The following is a 15,943-nucleotide window of genomic DNA, read 5'->3' as shown; positions in this document are numbered from 1 at the left end:
TCTATCTATCTATCTATCTCATATCTATCTATCTATCTATCTCATATCTATCGTATATCTATCTATCTATCTATCTATCTATCTATCTATCTATCTATCTATCTATCTCATATCTATCTCATATCTATCTCATATCTATCTATCTATCTCATATCTATCTAATCTATCTATCTATCTATCTATCTCATATCTATCGCATATCTATCTATCTATCTATCTCATATCTATCTATCTATCTCATATCTATCTATCTATCTATCTCATTATCTATCTATCTATCTATCTATCTATCTATCTATCTATCTATCTCATATCTATCTATCTATCTATCTATCTATCTCATATCTATCTATCTCATATCTATCTATCTATCTATCTCATATCTATCTATCTCATATCTATCTATCTATCTATCTATCTCATATCTATCTATCTATCTCATATCTATCTATCTATCTATCTATCTATCTATCTATCTATCTCATATCTATCTATCTATCTCATATCTATCTATCTATCTATCTATCTATCTATCTATCTAATCTATCTCATATCTATCTATCTCATATCTATCTATCTATCTATCTATCTCATATTTATCTATCTCATATCTATCTATCTATCTATCTATCTATCTCATATCTATCTATCTATCTCATATCTATCTCATATCTATCTATCTATCTCATATCTATCTCATATCTATCTATCTATCTCATATCTATCTATCTATCTATCTATCTATCTATCTATCTATCTATCTATCTCATATCTATCGCATATCTATCTATCTATCTATCTCATATCTATCTATCTATCTCATATCTATCTATCTATCTATCTATCTATCTATCTATCTCATATCTATCTATCTATCTATCTATCTATCTATCTCATATCTATCTATCTATCTCATATCTATCGTATATCTATCTATCTATCTATCTATCTATCTATCTAATCTATCTATCTATCTATCTATCTATCTCATATCTATCTCATATCTATCTATCTATCTATCTATCTCATTATCTATCTATCTATCTATCTATCTATCTATCTATCTATCTATCTATCTATCTCATATCTATCTATCTATCTATCTATCTCATATCTATCTATCTCATATCTATCTATCTATCTATCTATCTATCTCATATCTATCTATCTATCTATCTCATATCTATCTATCTATCTATCTCATATCTATCTATCTATCTATCTATCTATCTATCTATCTATCTATCTCATATCTATCTATCTCAAATCTATTTATCTATCTATCTATCTCATATCTATCTATCTATCTATCTATCTATCTATCTATCTATCTATCTATCTCTCTCTCTCATATCTATCTATCTATCTCATATCTATCTATCTTTCTCATATCTATCTATCTATCTATCTATCTATCTATCTATCTATCTATCTATCTATCTATCTCTCTCTCTCATATCTATCTATCTATCTCCTATCTATCTATCTTTCTCATATCTATCTATCTATCTCATATCTATCTATCTATCTATCTATCTATCTATCTCTCTCTCTCATATCTATCTATCTATCTATCTATCTATCTATCTATCTCTCTCTCTCATATCTATCTATCTATCTCATATCTATCTATCTTTCTCATATCTATCTATCTATCTATCTATCTATCTATCTATCTATCTATCTATCTATCTATCTCTCTCTCTCATATCTATCTATCTATCTCCTATCTATCTATCTTTCTCATATCTATCTATCTATCTCATATCTATCTATCTATCTATCTATCTATCTATCTATCTCATATCTATCTATCTATCTCATATCTATCTATCTATCTATCTATCTCATATCTATCTATCTATCTCATATCTATCTATCTATCTATCTATCTATCTATCTATCTATCTATCTCATATCTATCTATCTATCTATCTCATATCTATCGTATATCTATCTATCTATCTATCTATCTATCTATCTATCTATCTATCTATCTATCTCATATCTATCTCATATCTATCTCATATCTATCTATCTATCTCATATCTATCTAATCTATCTATCTATCTATCTATCTCATATCTATCGCATATCTATCTATCTATCTATCTCATATCTATCTATCTATCTCATATCTATCTATCTATCTATCTCATTATCTATCTATCTATCTATCTATCTATCTATCTATCTATCTCATATCTATCTATCTATCTATCTATCTATCTCATATCTATCTATCTCATATCTATCTATCTATCTATCTCATATCTATCTATCTCATATCTATCTATCTATCTATCTATCTCATATCTATCTATCTATCTCATATCTATCTATCTATCTATCTATCTATCTATCTATCTCATATCTATCTATCTATCTCATATCTATCTATCTATCTATCTATCTATCTATCTATCTATCTAATCTATCTCATATCTATCTATCTATCTATCTATCTCATATTTATCTATCTCATATCTATCTATCTATCTATCTATCTATCTCATATCTATCTATCTATCTCATATCTATCTCATATCTATCTATCTATCTCATATCTATCTCATATCTATCTATCTATCTCATATCTATCTATCTATCTATCTATCTATCTATCTATCTATCTATCTATCTATCTCATATCTATCGCATATCTATCTATCTATCTATCTCATATCTATCTATCTATCTCATATCTATCTATCTATCTATCTATCTATCTATCTCATATCTATCTATCTATCTATCTATCTATCTCATATCTATCTATCTATCTCATATCTATCGTATATCTATCTATCTATCTATCTATCTATCTATCTATCTAATCTATCTATCTATCTATCTATCTATCTATCTCATATCTATCTCATATCTATCTATCTATCTATCTATCTCATTATCTATCTATCTATCTATCTATCTATCTATCTATCTATCTATCTATCTCATATCTATCTATCTATCTATCTATCTCATATCTATCTATCTCATATCTATCTATCTATCTATCTATCTATCTCATATCTATCTATCTCATATCTATCTATCTATCTATCTATCTATCTATCTCATATCTATCTATCTATCTATCTATCTCATATCTATCTATCTATCTATCTATCTCATATCTATCTATCTATCTATCTCATATCTATCTATCTATCTATCTATCTATCTATCTATCTCATATCTATCTATCTCAAATCTATTTATCTATCTATCTATCTCATATCTATCTATCTATCTATCTATCTATCTATCTATCTATCTATCTATCTCATATCTATCTATCTTTCTCATATCTATCTATCTATCTATCTATCTATCTATCTATCTATCTATCTCTCTCTCTCATATCTATCTATCTATCTCCTATCTATCTATCTTTCTCATATCTATCTATCTATCTCATATCTATCTATCTATCTATCTATCTTTCTCATATCTATCTATCTATCTCATATCTATCTATCTATCTATCTATCTATCTATCTATCTATCTATCTCTCTCTCTCATATCTATCTATCTATCTCCTATCTATCTATCTTTCTCATATCTATCTATCTCATATCTATCTATCTAATATCTACAGGCCGGGCTCTGGTGGTCGCCACAGAAGTATGGTACTTAATTACTGTTGTACTTTAATACTGTGCGGCGACGGCTGAGCATACCTTCCGCGGCCGCCGCACAGCTTCAGATAGATCCACAGGGAGAGGAAGAGGGGCGAGGGGCCATGGATCGCGACCACCGCCCTCCCCTCCAACAGCTGATGGGGCGGACCGTCCCTCCGACTCCTCTCCTCCACTTCCCCTCCCCTCACTGACTGTCGGGTGTGACATCATCATCACGGCCCGACAGTGTCAGTGAGGGACGGGACCCAGCAGGAAGGAGCATCTTTATGGAGTCGCCTTTAACGTAAGGAAAGAGAGGGGGGGGGGACATTTAGACCCAGGGGGGGGGGGGGGGCGCATTGAGACCCAGGGAGCGGGGCAGTGTGCTGGGGGGCGGGGGGGATTTTGAAACTGTGCCTAGGGCGCAGAGGACCCTAGCACCGGCCCTGCATATCTATCTATCTATCTATCTATCTATCTATCTATCTATCTATCTATCTATCTATCTCATATCTCATAGTTGCCTTCTCTCCCGGGAAAGTCCAGGAGACTCCCGGACTCCTGGGAGGGCAGAGCAACCTCCCGGTTCCTGGCCCGTGCGGTTAGTTAACCGGTGGTGTATAATAGGCCAAGCTGACTGTGCCACGTTAGGGGGCGGGGCCAAGTGACATGTCCCACTTGACCACGCCCCAAAAACTCACCAGTGAGATCTCTGGGAAGAGAGATCTCAAAAGTTGGCATGTATGTCATATCTATCTAGTGACATACAATATCAAACACAATCGTGGTTGCTGCGCATTTTTAGTGACATATTTACTTCCATGTTATTAGTGTGGGTCTGTGCCCCTAGTCCCGCCTCCCTCGTGTCACTGATGTGATTGGTGAATTGATAGTCTGCCAGCTCATGAATATTGGTAATATTTGACGACTCTCCCAGAATGCTCGAGAGCGGGCGATCTCTTGGGCCCTCAAGAGAGTCTGTCAGTCTCCCTGAAGCCGAGCCCAGACAGTTAAGCGATTGGTGAAACCCAGCAAGATGGGTCATGATGTGGCCACGCCCACTGCGGCATGGTGCATGGGGCGCTATGATGCAAGTCCCAACTCCCGCCCACCTCTGATGTCACGGAGCTTCTCTCTAACCCTCCCAGAATAAGTCATCAACTTTGATATTGGCCAAGCAGACAAAATGGCTGACTCCCTCCTGGCTACGTGAACGGTGCTCTTCATCCCATTGCAATTAATATACCGACCTGGCTCAAAAAAAAGCAAGAAAACAAACAATCAAGGAAATTATGAAATTCTCCACAGTAATTCAAAGGAAAACCGTTAAGAATGGCGGTTTTATAATTATTCTCTGCTTCCTGTAGGAGTCATTGGTCTCCAGCTGATCAACGGGAAAAACGAATCGGCTCACATCAGCGACGCCGTGGCTGTCGCGGCTCAGGCCATTCACGAATTGTTTGAAAAGGAAAATATTACAGACCCGCCGAGAGGTTGTGTTGGAAACACCAATATCTGGAAAACGGGACCACTCTTCAAGAGGTGATTATTTGTTTCCTACAAGAGATGGAGGCAGACATTTTGTGGGCTGAGACAATACGGATAAGCATGAAGTGTCGACGGCCATTTTGTACCTCAGTGATGTCACTCTTTCCTAGCGATTTGATTGGCTACATTCTTATGACTATTGGATCAGCCCAATAAATAAATGTATTAATAAAAGTTAGATTTTACACACCGTTGTCTCGGCTGAGGTAAAAGGAAATATAATCCATAGAATATTACTGCACATTTTGTAAACTGAATAAGTCTGTGAGCAGCAACTACAACCCAGCGACACAATTACATGTTTATGTTCTGTCCTCTATCACCTTAGGGTGCTCATGTCCTCCAAGTACCCAGAGGGAGTAACGGGAAGAGTAGAATTTAACGAGGATGGTGACAGGAAATTCGCTAATTACAGCATTATGAATCTGCAGAACCGCAAACTCGTCCAAGTCGGGATATTCAACGGCAGCCATGTGAGTCGGCGAGAATTCCTTCATCATCATCATCATCACCATTTATATAGCGCCACCAATTCCGCAGCGCTGTACAAAGTACTCACTCCCCTGATTTTCAGACTCAAAATGGGGTGTGCTCTAGTGCAAAAGAGGTGTGGTCTCCCAAAAATGTGGGTGGTCATATCTGGGTGTGGTTTGGGTGGATCTGGGTGTGGTTAGGGCAGGTGATGGGAGGGGCATATTGTATTTTTATTTCACTTTATATTGTTTGGATGTATGAAAGTATATGAACTATATGAGAGAAAACCAGGATACACCCCTTTACATACTTCCCAACATCCCTAAATTGAAAGTAGGGACAGCTTAGGTCAAGCCCCCAATCTGCCCAGCTCATGCCCCTGTTACTCCCAAGCATACTCCCGTGGGCTTGATAGCAAACACAAATCACTAAGCCACGCCCCTGTTCCCGTAGAGGGGCCGCCCCACCCACTTGAGTAATCTTGCCTGCGCGGTGGGCGGGACCCTGCCATCGTGATGCTTCTCTAAAGGTGCAAACATACATATAATGTTTTAAAAATTATTTATGATCAGATCGATTATGAAGGGAAACATATTTTTAAGCAATTGTTTTTTTTATCATTGTGCATTTAAAAAATAAATAACCTCTCTCTGTGCCTCAAGGGGCTGATATTCTAATTCTTACTGGTTTAGTCTGTCAGCGGCTCTGTTCCAGTCAGTGCCCTCAAGTACTGAGGTGATTTATTTTCCGTTTATTAACTAAATTAGGTTTAGATCATAAATTAAAGATGATATTTACCCTGGGCCTCCCCTTCCAAATTCTGCTTGGTTTATCCTTAATTATGTCTTAATTAGTCACGAGAGTGAGAGGACATCAGTACTGCCATTATTGCATTATTCCGTAGTTATATGTTTCTATTATGGGAGATATGATTTTAATTACGGTGCATCGTGAGAGATGGATGTATAGACAAACTTATAATGTATCGGGGAACACAGGAAACTTTCCCAGCAAAATGTGACTTTCTGATTGGCCGAGTAATTATTATTATTTTTTTTGCAGATTTTACAAAACGACAGAAAGATCATTTGGCCGGGAGGTGAAACGGAGAAACCTCAAGGCTACAAAATGTCCACCAATCTAAAGGTATGAATATGGCTTCCAGGCGTTAAGACGTCTCTTTGCGTCAAGCTGTAGAAAGGTGATAGGTAGATAATAATTCACTGAGACTTGTCGGTGGCCCATCCACCAGATTGCAATTTTTCAGGCTCTAGTCCACACAGATCCCACTTCTCAGAAGGCGTTTGCTTTGGTTAATACCTATCAACTATGCAGTTTGTAAAGGAATCTGTTTCTACACATAATTGCTTACAGGAACTGCATTCCATAAACAGTTGCTATTGTTTCCTGGAACGGAATGCCAGCCTTCCTATTGTTATGTCTCTAATTACTAATAATGATCTCATTTTTACTGGCCAGGCTGATTAAATATATCTTTAATGGTAAAACCCACATTTATCAAACATTCTGAAAAGGAAAAGTGCAGGTGTTCTCCAACCAATCAAATTCTAGATATCATTTTCTAGACTGTGCTAGATAAATAAGAGCTAGAATCTGATTGGTTGCTATGGGCAACAGATCCACTTTTCATTTTTTGAAGGTCTAATACATTGACTTTATTATGTGTTTTTTTTTGCTATTTCATCCACAGATAGTGACCATCCACCAGGAGCCGTTCGTGTACGTGAAATCAGCGCTGCCGGACGGTTCCTGTAAAGAAGAATACGCCATTACTGGAGACCTGATCAAGAAGGTTCCTTGCTCAGGACCCAACGATACCATCCCAGGTAAGCCGAGGATTCAATCGATGGCGTATGGAGGAAATACTGATAGTTTCATTCTATTTATACTATAAGGGTCGTTTACAGCGTTTTCACTTTCAGAAAAGTGGAGTCGTTGCCCATAGCAACCAATCGTAGAGGCCTGGCCAAACGGTGGCTCTCCAGGCGTTGTGAAACTACAAGCCCCAGCATGCTTTGCTAGTAGATAGCCAGCCGTTAGCTGGTGAGGTATGCTGGAAGTTGTAGTTTCACAACCCTGATGTGCTTTATCTCCCGCGTTTTCCGTAACAAACTAGATTGTCAGCTCAGCTGGGCAGAGTAATGGTTCTTGGAAAGTTCGGTTTACGCTGCAGAGAACCCTCCGCTCTCCTCCTCACATACACACAAGGCAGCCAGTACTGTACAGAATAATACGTTTGGTGTCGCTGCGCTCCATTCTCACCCCTCTCTCTGTGTCATTAGGCCGCCCCACCGTTCCCCAGTGCTGTTATGGGTTCTGTATCGACTTGCTGCTGAAACTTGCCAAAGAAATGAGCTTCAATTATGAGTTTCACCTGGTGGCTGATGGGAAATTTGGAACTCAGGAGCGGGTAAGTGGATGTGCTGCCATTTAATGCCGTACCTGTTATTTACTATAGGGGTGTATTTTGTTAGTAGTATATTGTACAGTTATGCACGTTTACCAGCCTAGCCGTGTGGCTGCCTAATTCAATAACTGAATGTCGCCCTTCTTCATCACTTATACAAACTGCTATAATATTTGTATTCGAGGTGGTCGGGCTCGGTTTTCCGAAAAACCGAGCCCACCCGAACTTCACCGATCCGAGTACCGAGCCGGCTACCGAGTACCGAGTACCTTTGTGCGCCCTCAGGACTGAAAACGAGGCAAAACGCCATTGTCGCGTCGTCGGATCTCGCGAGTTTGGGATTCTATAAGTAGATCCGGCGCCATTTCACAGACAGACACAGGAGGGGTAGCTTTAGCTGGGTTCTTGGCAGTCTCCAGTGCAGTTGGGCAGCGTCAAAGCTAAAACAGAAACAGGAGGGGTAGCAGTGTTCTCGTCACTTGACAAAAATTGACTGGAAATGACTGGAAATTAATGTTATTGAGGTTAATAATAACAACCTAGGAACAAAAAAAAGAGCCAAAGTATGTGATTTTAGCATTTTTTAGCAATTTAAAAAAAATAACAGGTCCAAAACCAAATTGCGGGGGTCAGTGAACTTTCCTAATTTGTATATGTCTCCCCACAGTCTATGGCTGGCACTAGGGACATGGACACGTCCCTCTGGAAAAGGGGGCGTGTCCACATAACACTGAGTGCGTAATATGATGTAGGCGTGGCACATTTTCTTCCCTTTCCCTAAATTCAGTTCTGCTCTGTAGTGCGAGGCCTTACCCCCAACATCCCAGAAGCCGGGACTGCTGTGCAGTCCATTAGAATCAGGACTGTCCCTTATAAACGTTGGTGTTATTATTGTATGTGAGTTGTGGTCAGGGGCTAGCTGGACGTCCACCACAGCCACGTCTATGCTTGTTAAGTGATTTGTGCTTAATAACCGGATTGCACAGTGTGTGATTAAACACTCGCAGGGTCATGTAGGTAATTCTTAGGTCAGCAGAATTAACGGGGCCGAAGGCCGCCCCTTGTTTCATCATAGCATGTTTTCTGATGTATACTAGTCATCATTATCATTTATTTATATAGCGCCAACATATTCCGTAGCGCTTTACAATTAGGGACAAACACAGAAAACTAATAAACAAACTGGGTAAAACAGACAAAGAGGTGAGAAGGTCCTGCTCGCAAGCTTACAATCTATGGGACAATGGGAGTTTGATACATGAGGTTAAGTCTACATTTTGTATTTCGGCCCAGCCAGACTGCAAAGGTAAAAGTGACTCATAAGCTACATGATCCTGTCACACAACAATGTTGGTCAAGGGGGTAGTTGTCTTGTGTGAAGTTGTGTAACGGGTGGTAATAGGGTAATGTAGTGAGGTTAAGAGGGTGGTTGAGGAATATTATAAGCTTGTCTGAAGAGCTGGGTTTTCAGAGAATGCTTGAAGGCTTGTAGACCAGAGGAGAGTCTTATTGTGCGAGGGAGGGAATTCCATAGAGTGGGTGCAGCCCGAAAAAAGTCCTGTAACCGGGAATGGGAGGATGTAATGAGGGTGGAAGAGAGACGCAGATCTTGTGTAGAACGGAGGTGTCGAGTTGGGAGATATTTTGAGACAAGAGAGGAGATGTATGTTGGTGCAGCTTTGTTGATGGCCTTGTAGGTTAGTAAAAGTATTTTATATTGGATTCGGTAGAAAACAGGCAGCCAGTGTAGAGACTGACAGAGTGATTCAACAGAGGAATAACGATTTGCAAGGAAAATCAATCTTACCACTGCGTGCAAAATTTATTGTAGGGATTTGAGTCTGTTTTGGGGAAGACCGGTAAGGAGGGAATTACAATAGTCAAAAAATATGGAGCGCTTCACGAATTTGCGTGTCATCCTTGTGCAGGGGCCATGGTCATCTTCTCTGTATTGTTCCAATTTTAGTATATGTGCCGCCGAAGCGAGCACATATACTAAAATTTTAGTCATCCTAAAATAAAACTACAAGCAGAATACATTGATTTATTTCACAGTGATGGAATATGGTGAAGGCTGAATAATGGAGCTATGCGCCAGCCCAATTTAGGCGGGATGGTGCCGATTTGATTGGACTATCCCACGGATCACGACTTTTGTCCTGATTTGGGAAAAAGTGGGTGGTGTGCCACGTTAGTGAGAGCCCCCTTCAGTGCCACCTCTACCAGCGGCAGATGCTGGCAGCATTTAAGGGGTGTTTTCAGGGCTGAGGTAGGGGTACACAGGTAGACAGCCCTGCGGGGCGACGTGGCACACCCCAAATTGACTTGGCTATGCCCCATGTATCGTGACCTTGTTTCTTTTTTGTGTCCATGTTGCTGATTACTTAAATTTGGGGGGTATAATGCAGCGATGAGGTAGAGTGGCAAGGGTAAGGCAAGGGTTGCTTAAAATTCAATCTGGGCCTGATTGCATGGGAATGTTAGTAATGATATATCAGACACAATGAACATCTAGCGGCCTATATACAGTATATTTTAACACAACGTGTATACAGCAAGGATCGGAACGAATTCCAGTGCAGATGTTGGATGTTATGTGAATCCATCTTTGTCTGACTGTTCTCTCGTTTCATCCACTTGTCAGATTATAAACAGCTGCCGGCGGATTAATCTGGGATAATATCTGACGAGTTCTTAGCCTCGTTGCTGCCACTTACACAGATGCCGCCAGTGTGATAAGCTCGCACCTATAATCGTCTTAGATTCATCTGATAAAAGCTTTTTCTGTAGGGACCGGCGCGAGAGTCAGAGGGATAAACTGTGTCCGCCCTGTAATTCCAGGTTAACAACAGTAACAAGAAGGAGTGGAACGGCATGATGGGCGAGTTACTGAGCGGACAGGCCGACATGATCGTCGCTCCCTTGACCATCAACAACGAGCGAGCCCAGTACATTGAGTTCTCCAAACCGTTCAAATATCAGGGGCTCACCATCCTGGTGAAAAAGGTGCGTGCGTGTGTGTAACAGGGTATGCTGGGACTTGTAGTTCCACAAGAGCCAGAAAGTCACAGGTTGGCCATCTCCGCTCTACGGTTCCTACGTAATCAACAATCTGTTCCATGGAGTCTATTCGTTAACGTGAAGTGAAAATGCCTCAAAATGTTACTTTGTTTTTGTATAAATAGAGAGTTAGCAACGAAACCCAAATAAATATTGTACTCGGTGACTTGCTCTGAATATGAATTGCTCCATTTACAGGGCCGGACTGAGACTGGCATACAGAACACAGCAGCCAACACTGGCTCTTGTCCGCAGTTAGTGCAGAGATTTCAGCTCGTGCTAGTGCAGAGTTTTCAGCTCGTGCTAGTGCAGAGTTTTCAGCTAGTGCAGAGATTTCAGCTTGTGCTAGTGCAGAGATTTCAGCTTGTGCTAGTGCAGAGTTTTCAGCCAGTGCAGAGTTTTCAGCTTGTGCTAGTGCAGAGTTTTCAGCTTGTGCTAGTGCAGAGTTTTCAGCTAGTGCAGAGTTTTCAGCTAGTGCAGAGTTTTCAGCTTGTGCAGAGTTTTCAGCTTGTGCAGAGTTTTCAGCTTGTGCAGAGTTTTCAGCTAGTGCTAGTGCAGAGTTTTCAGCTAGTGCTAGTGCAGAGTTTTCAGCTAGTGCTAGTGCAGAGTTTTCAGCTTGTGCAGAGTTTTCAGCTTGTGCAGAGTTTTCAGCTTGTGCAGAGTTTTCAGCTAGTGCAGAGTTTGCAGCTAGTGCAGAGTTTGCAGCTAGTGCAGAGTTTGCAGCTAGTGCAGAGTTTTCAGCTTGTGCTAGTGCAGAGTTTGCAGCTAGTGCAGAGTTTGCAGCTAGTGCAGAGTTTTCAGCTTGTGCTAGTGCAGAGTTTGCAGCTAGTGCAGAGTTTGCAGCTAGTGCAGAGTTTGCAGCTAGTGCAGAGTTTTCAGCTTGTGCAGAGTTTGCAGCTTGTGTAGAGTTTGCAGCTAGTGTAGAGTTTGCAGCTAGTGCAGAGTTTTCAGCTTGTGTAGAGCTGCTCCTGTTTGCGCTGGTTTTTTTTTTGCAGAAGTTTAACAAAAAATGTCATATTTAGCATTTGTACCCTGTTGACGATAAACTTGTTGACCTGTTGTATCCTTACAGGAAATACCCAGGAGTACGCTGGATTCATTCATGCAGCCATTCCAGAGCACTCTCTGGCTGCTGGTTGGCCTCTCTGTCCACGTGGTGGCCGTCATGTTATACCTGCTGGATCGATTCAGGTCAGTCTTACGGCTCATGTTTTATTGTCTTGTCGCCCTCCCACGGTGCATTGCCTGGCGTGCGTTCCGAAATCCATGAGTGCAGCTCGCACGCTGGTAAAAATAGGGATCACTGATCCCAATGATATACGCTTGAAGTATACTGACTGTGCTTTTTGCTAACACTGCATTTTATAAAACGATAATAGTTACAGTGTAAGGATCAGTGATCCCTACCTGAATTCAGGGGCGGACCTAGACGTAATTTTTAGGGAGGGACGATTTTGCATAATCACGCCCCTCCTTCATTCTGATTGGCTGGCCCCGGAAAACCCTGCCCACCACCTGCGGTTGGCCCCACCCCCTCCACCCGTTTTGATCTGCGTCTAAATTTAAAGGACCTGTACTGCTAGGGGGAGGGGGAGGGGCGGTCGCCCCTCCCCTGGATCCGCCACTGCCTGAATTTGAACTATGGTTATGTACTACAGGGTAACACACCAGGGGGTAAATGTATTAAATTGTGATTTTCACAAATTGCTGATATTCGGTGACATTGTCGGCTAAATTTAAATCAGCGTTGTGTTTAAATATCAGTGATGTTTGAAAATCACACTTTAATACATTTAGGATGTTAATAATCTAAAGCAATTACTGTAATGTGGGAAGTTATGTCCTTGTAACATTGTAACGCTACAAATGTATTATGTACACTTAATTAGTCTGTCTCAGGCAGAATGTTGTGACTAGCCGCATTCCAACTGGCCACGTGCCAGTTTTTTCAAACTGGTCCGATGAACAAAAAAATGTAAACAATTTGATCCAAAAATGCAAAAAATGTGTGTAAGTTGTTTCACGCCTGTCCTAAAAATCGAGCAGAAAGTCAGACCGCGACCACGTTCAAACTTTTATTGATACATTTTAACGGCAATCCTTGGACGCAAACTGCGATCCCCGAACACAGTAGAGTTTGCAGTTCGAATGCCAAAAATGTTTAAATGCTTTTTAAATTATTTTAAAAATCCAATCAATGGACTCTGACGCTTTGTAAAAACGCTTCCTTTCCAGTCCCTTTGGGCGTTTTAAAGTGAACACAGAGGAGGAAGAAGAGGACGCCCTGACCCTGTCCTCCGCTATGTGGTTCTCTTGGGGCGTCTTGCTGAACTCTGGGATTGGAGAAGGTGGGTTCAGACTGTCTTCTATCTGGCTGATGTAGGACTATTCCAGGGGGTATATGTGTCAAACCTTCTATAAAGGAGAGGTGGCCCATAGCAACCAATCAGATTCTACCTTCCATTTTTTAGAATGTACTAGATAAATGATAGCTAGAATCTGATTGGTTGCGAAGGGCTGAGTCACCTCTGGTTGTCACAGGTTGGGACTTGTCAATGGGGTAAGGTCAGGTGACCTCTATGACCTACACTCCACTAAATCACATATACTATAAGATTGTTGTCCTCCGAGGACGGATCTGAGATTTGAACTAATGAACAGACAACGCATTTCTCTGAATTTGCTCTTAAAAATATTAACCCCCCCCCCTCCCATCAACACCCGTTTAATGATTATAGCAATATAGGAAACATTATTCTGACTCCAAGCCAGCCATGAAATTAATGTTTCCCAATACTGTCGTCCAATCACAAAACTAAAAAGCTTAGAAAGCCACTCATACCTCTTCCTGTGAGTCTTATAATTGCTTAAATAATGCTGGTAACGTGCGTCATCTGCTAATCTCCCCCCAGTGCCTACATACAGGGTTTCCTATAGTACAATATAACTCATGTATTCTTCTTTGATGACAATAATGGTGTCTCTCGTTTCACAGGGGCCCCGCGGAGCTTCTCCGCTCGGATCCTCGGGATGGTGTGGGCTGGATTCGCTATGATCATTGTGGCTTCCTACACTGCCAACCTGGCTGCCTTCCTGGTGCTGGATAGGCCGGAGGAGAGGATAACCGGAATAAATGACCCGCGGGTTAGTACATTTCCCTCTATTGTTTACTGATTACTTTTAGTTTTAGCGGCACAGGATTGCAGGTTGGGGCGCAAAGATTCGGTATTAAATAACCAGAGACTTATCAGTGAGTGGAAGTTGATGGACATGTAGCAGTCACCTACTGTGACGCAATTGTCCACAGTTTAGGTAACCTAAAAAGTAAAACTGGGTACACACTACAGGTTTATCAACCAATCATCGGGCCAATCACATGACGTACAACCGTTAGGTCCGGTATTAGTGTGTACGCTCCCGCGTTCATTTATCGCACCAAAGAACATCGTATCGTTTCATTTGATTTTATAAACCGACTAAAAATTCCGATCAGCCATGGAACGATGTCGGGCAAATGTGGCAGTGTGCACCCACTCACCACCAGCAGTGTAGGCAGATCTCTGTACAGTGTACAGAGTCAGGATCGTTTCAGCAGATGGTTATGAGAGATGAAGATCACAGATCTGAAGGTAAATCGTGTATAGTGTGTACACAGGAATCCGCATGATCATCGGGACTTTCAGACGTTGGTGCAGTAATTTTCTGTAGTGTGTACTTAAATGTAAATGGAATGTTCTGAACACACAGGATAAAGATAAAGTATGGATGTAGCTGAGTGATCTATGTAACCATGCTCTGAGGAATTTACATGAGGAGACCTTGCTACCTGATACAGAAGATAAGCAGGCGTGACTGTTTATAGTACAGCTCATATAGTACTATATACCCATAGAGTACTTACAAGATAGCACAATCACACTTGTCAGCAGATAAAACCTACACACGAGCTTCAGTCTCTCTGCAGTATCGCCAAATTCCTCATTGACCAGCTGGGACACTATATTGAATTATAAAGAATTTACTTACATATGTGTTATCATTATCTCTGCAATAATTAGATCCCTGGATTAAATGAATATTAGTCATTGCAATATTTCTGGGCGCACTGTCCTGAGTCTCACAACCCCAAAAGAACGTGACTTATCTGGGTGTGGCCTCCCCCAAATGTGGGCGTGGTTTGGTAGAATCAGGAATATAAATGGCTTGGTTGGTTTGTGGGGATTATGGGCGGGATTTGATTTGCCTCAATGTTAAAAGGTTGGGATGTATGAAATTAGAAGGAAAATCTCTTGAAGAGCAACTTTTCTCTTTGCGCCGTATATGCAGCCATTTTGTGGTCTGAACCACTGTCCACATGCAGCCTATCAGATGTGCTGTGAACTAATAAGACCAATATGGAATGAGGCCCCCGCTGATGTCATTGGTTACTATTGCACTGATAGGCTGCAGTTCCATGGATATTGGGTGAGTTTACAATTCAGCTGTTTTAGTAAAATGATAGTCCCACAAAAATCCACATGGATGTCCCAACGCTACCTAAAGCTCAACATGTCCAAAGCACAGCTTATTATCTTCCTCCTGCCAGAGTCACCACCTGCCCTCAAATCTCCCTCACTGTCAATAACAATTTCCTCAGTCTCCCAAACCCGCTGCCTTGGTGTCACACTTGGCTCCACCCTCTGCTTTATTCCTCACATCCAGACTCACTCTTAGTCCTGTCGACTCCACCTTAAAAACATGTCCAGAATACGCCCTTTTCTTACTCAACATGTCACCAAAACTCTTATCCATTCTCTCATCATCTCC

The 15,943-nt window shown here is 40.8% G+C and overlaps 1 protein-coding gene and 1 non-coding gene across 11 annotated transcripts in view; one reads left to right on the top strand and one right to left on the bottom strand.

Annotated features, from left to right (window-relative positions):
- Nucleotides 1–15,943, top strand: part of GRIN1 (glutamate ionotropic receptor NMDA type subunit 1) — a 66,699-nt gene that overhangs the window by 28,014 nt on the left and 22,742 nt on the right. For all 10 annotated transcript variants that reach the window (XM_075185485.1, XM_075185483.1, XM_075185484.1 and 7 more), the window contains 9 exons: nt 4,995–5,169; nt 5,504–5,648; nt 6,712–6,795; nt 7,361–7,496; nt 7,953–8,080; nt 10,919–11,083; nt 12,210–12,328; nt 13,373–13,485; nt 14,133–14,281. In XM_075185485.1, the coding sequence (XP_075041586.1) occupies nt 4,995–5,169; nt 5,504–5,648; nt 6,712–6,795; nt 7,361–7,496; nt 7,953–8,080; nt 10,919–11,083; nt 12,210–12,328; nt 13,373–13,485; nt 14,133–14,281 (1,214 nt within the window). The remainder of the gene's footprint in view (nt 1–4,994; nt 5,170–5,503; nt 5,649–6,711; nt 6,796–7,360; nt 7,497–7,952; nt 8,081–10,918; nt 11,084–12,209; nt 12,329–13,372; nt 13,486–14,132; nt 14,282–15,943) is intronic.
- Nucleotides 9,961–10,067, bottom strand: LOC142102626 (U6 spliceosomal RNA). Its single transcript, XR_012679285.1, has one exon. It is a non-coding gene; the product is annotated as a U6 spliceosomal RNA (small nuclear RNA).

This window comes from Mixophyes fleayi, chromosome 9 (assembly GCF_038048845.1).
Source record: "Mixophyes fleayi isolate aMixFle1 chromosome 9, aMixFle1.hap1, whole genome shotgun sequence".
Taxonomy (NCBI): Eukaryota; Metazoa; Chordata; class Amphibia; order Anura; family Limnodynastidae; genus Mixophyes; species Mixophyes fleayi.
This window is presented reverse-complemented; position numbering and strand designations above follow the sequence as displayed.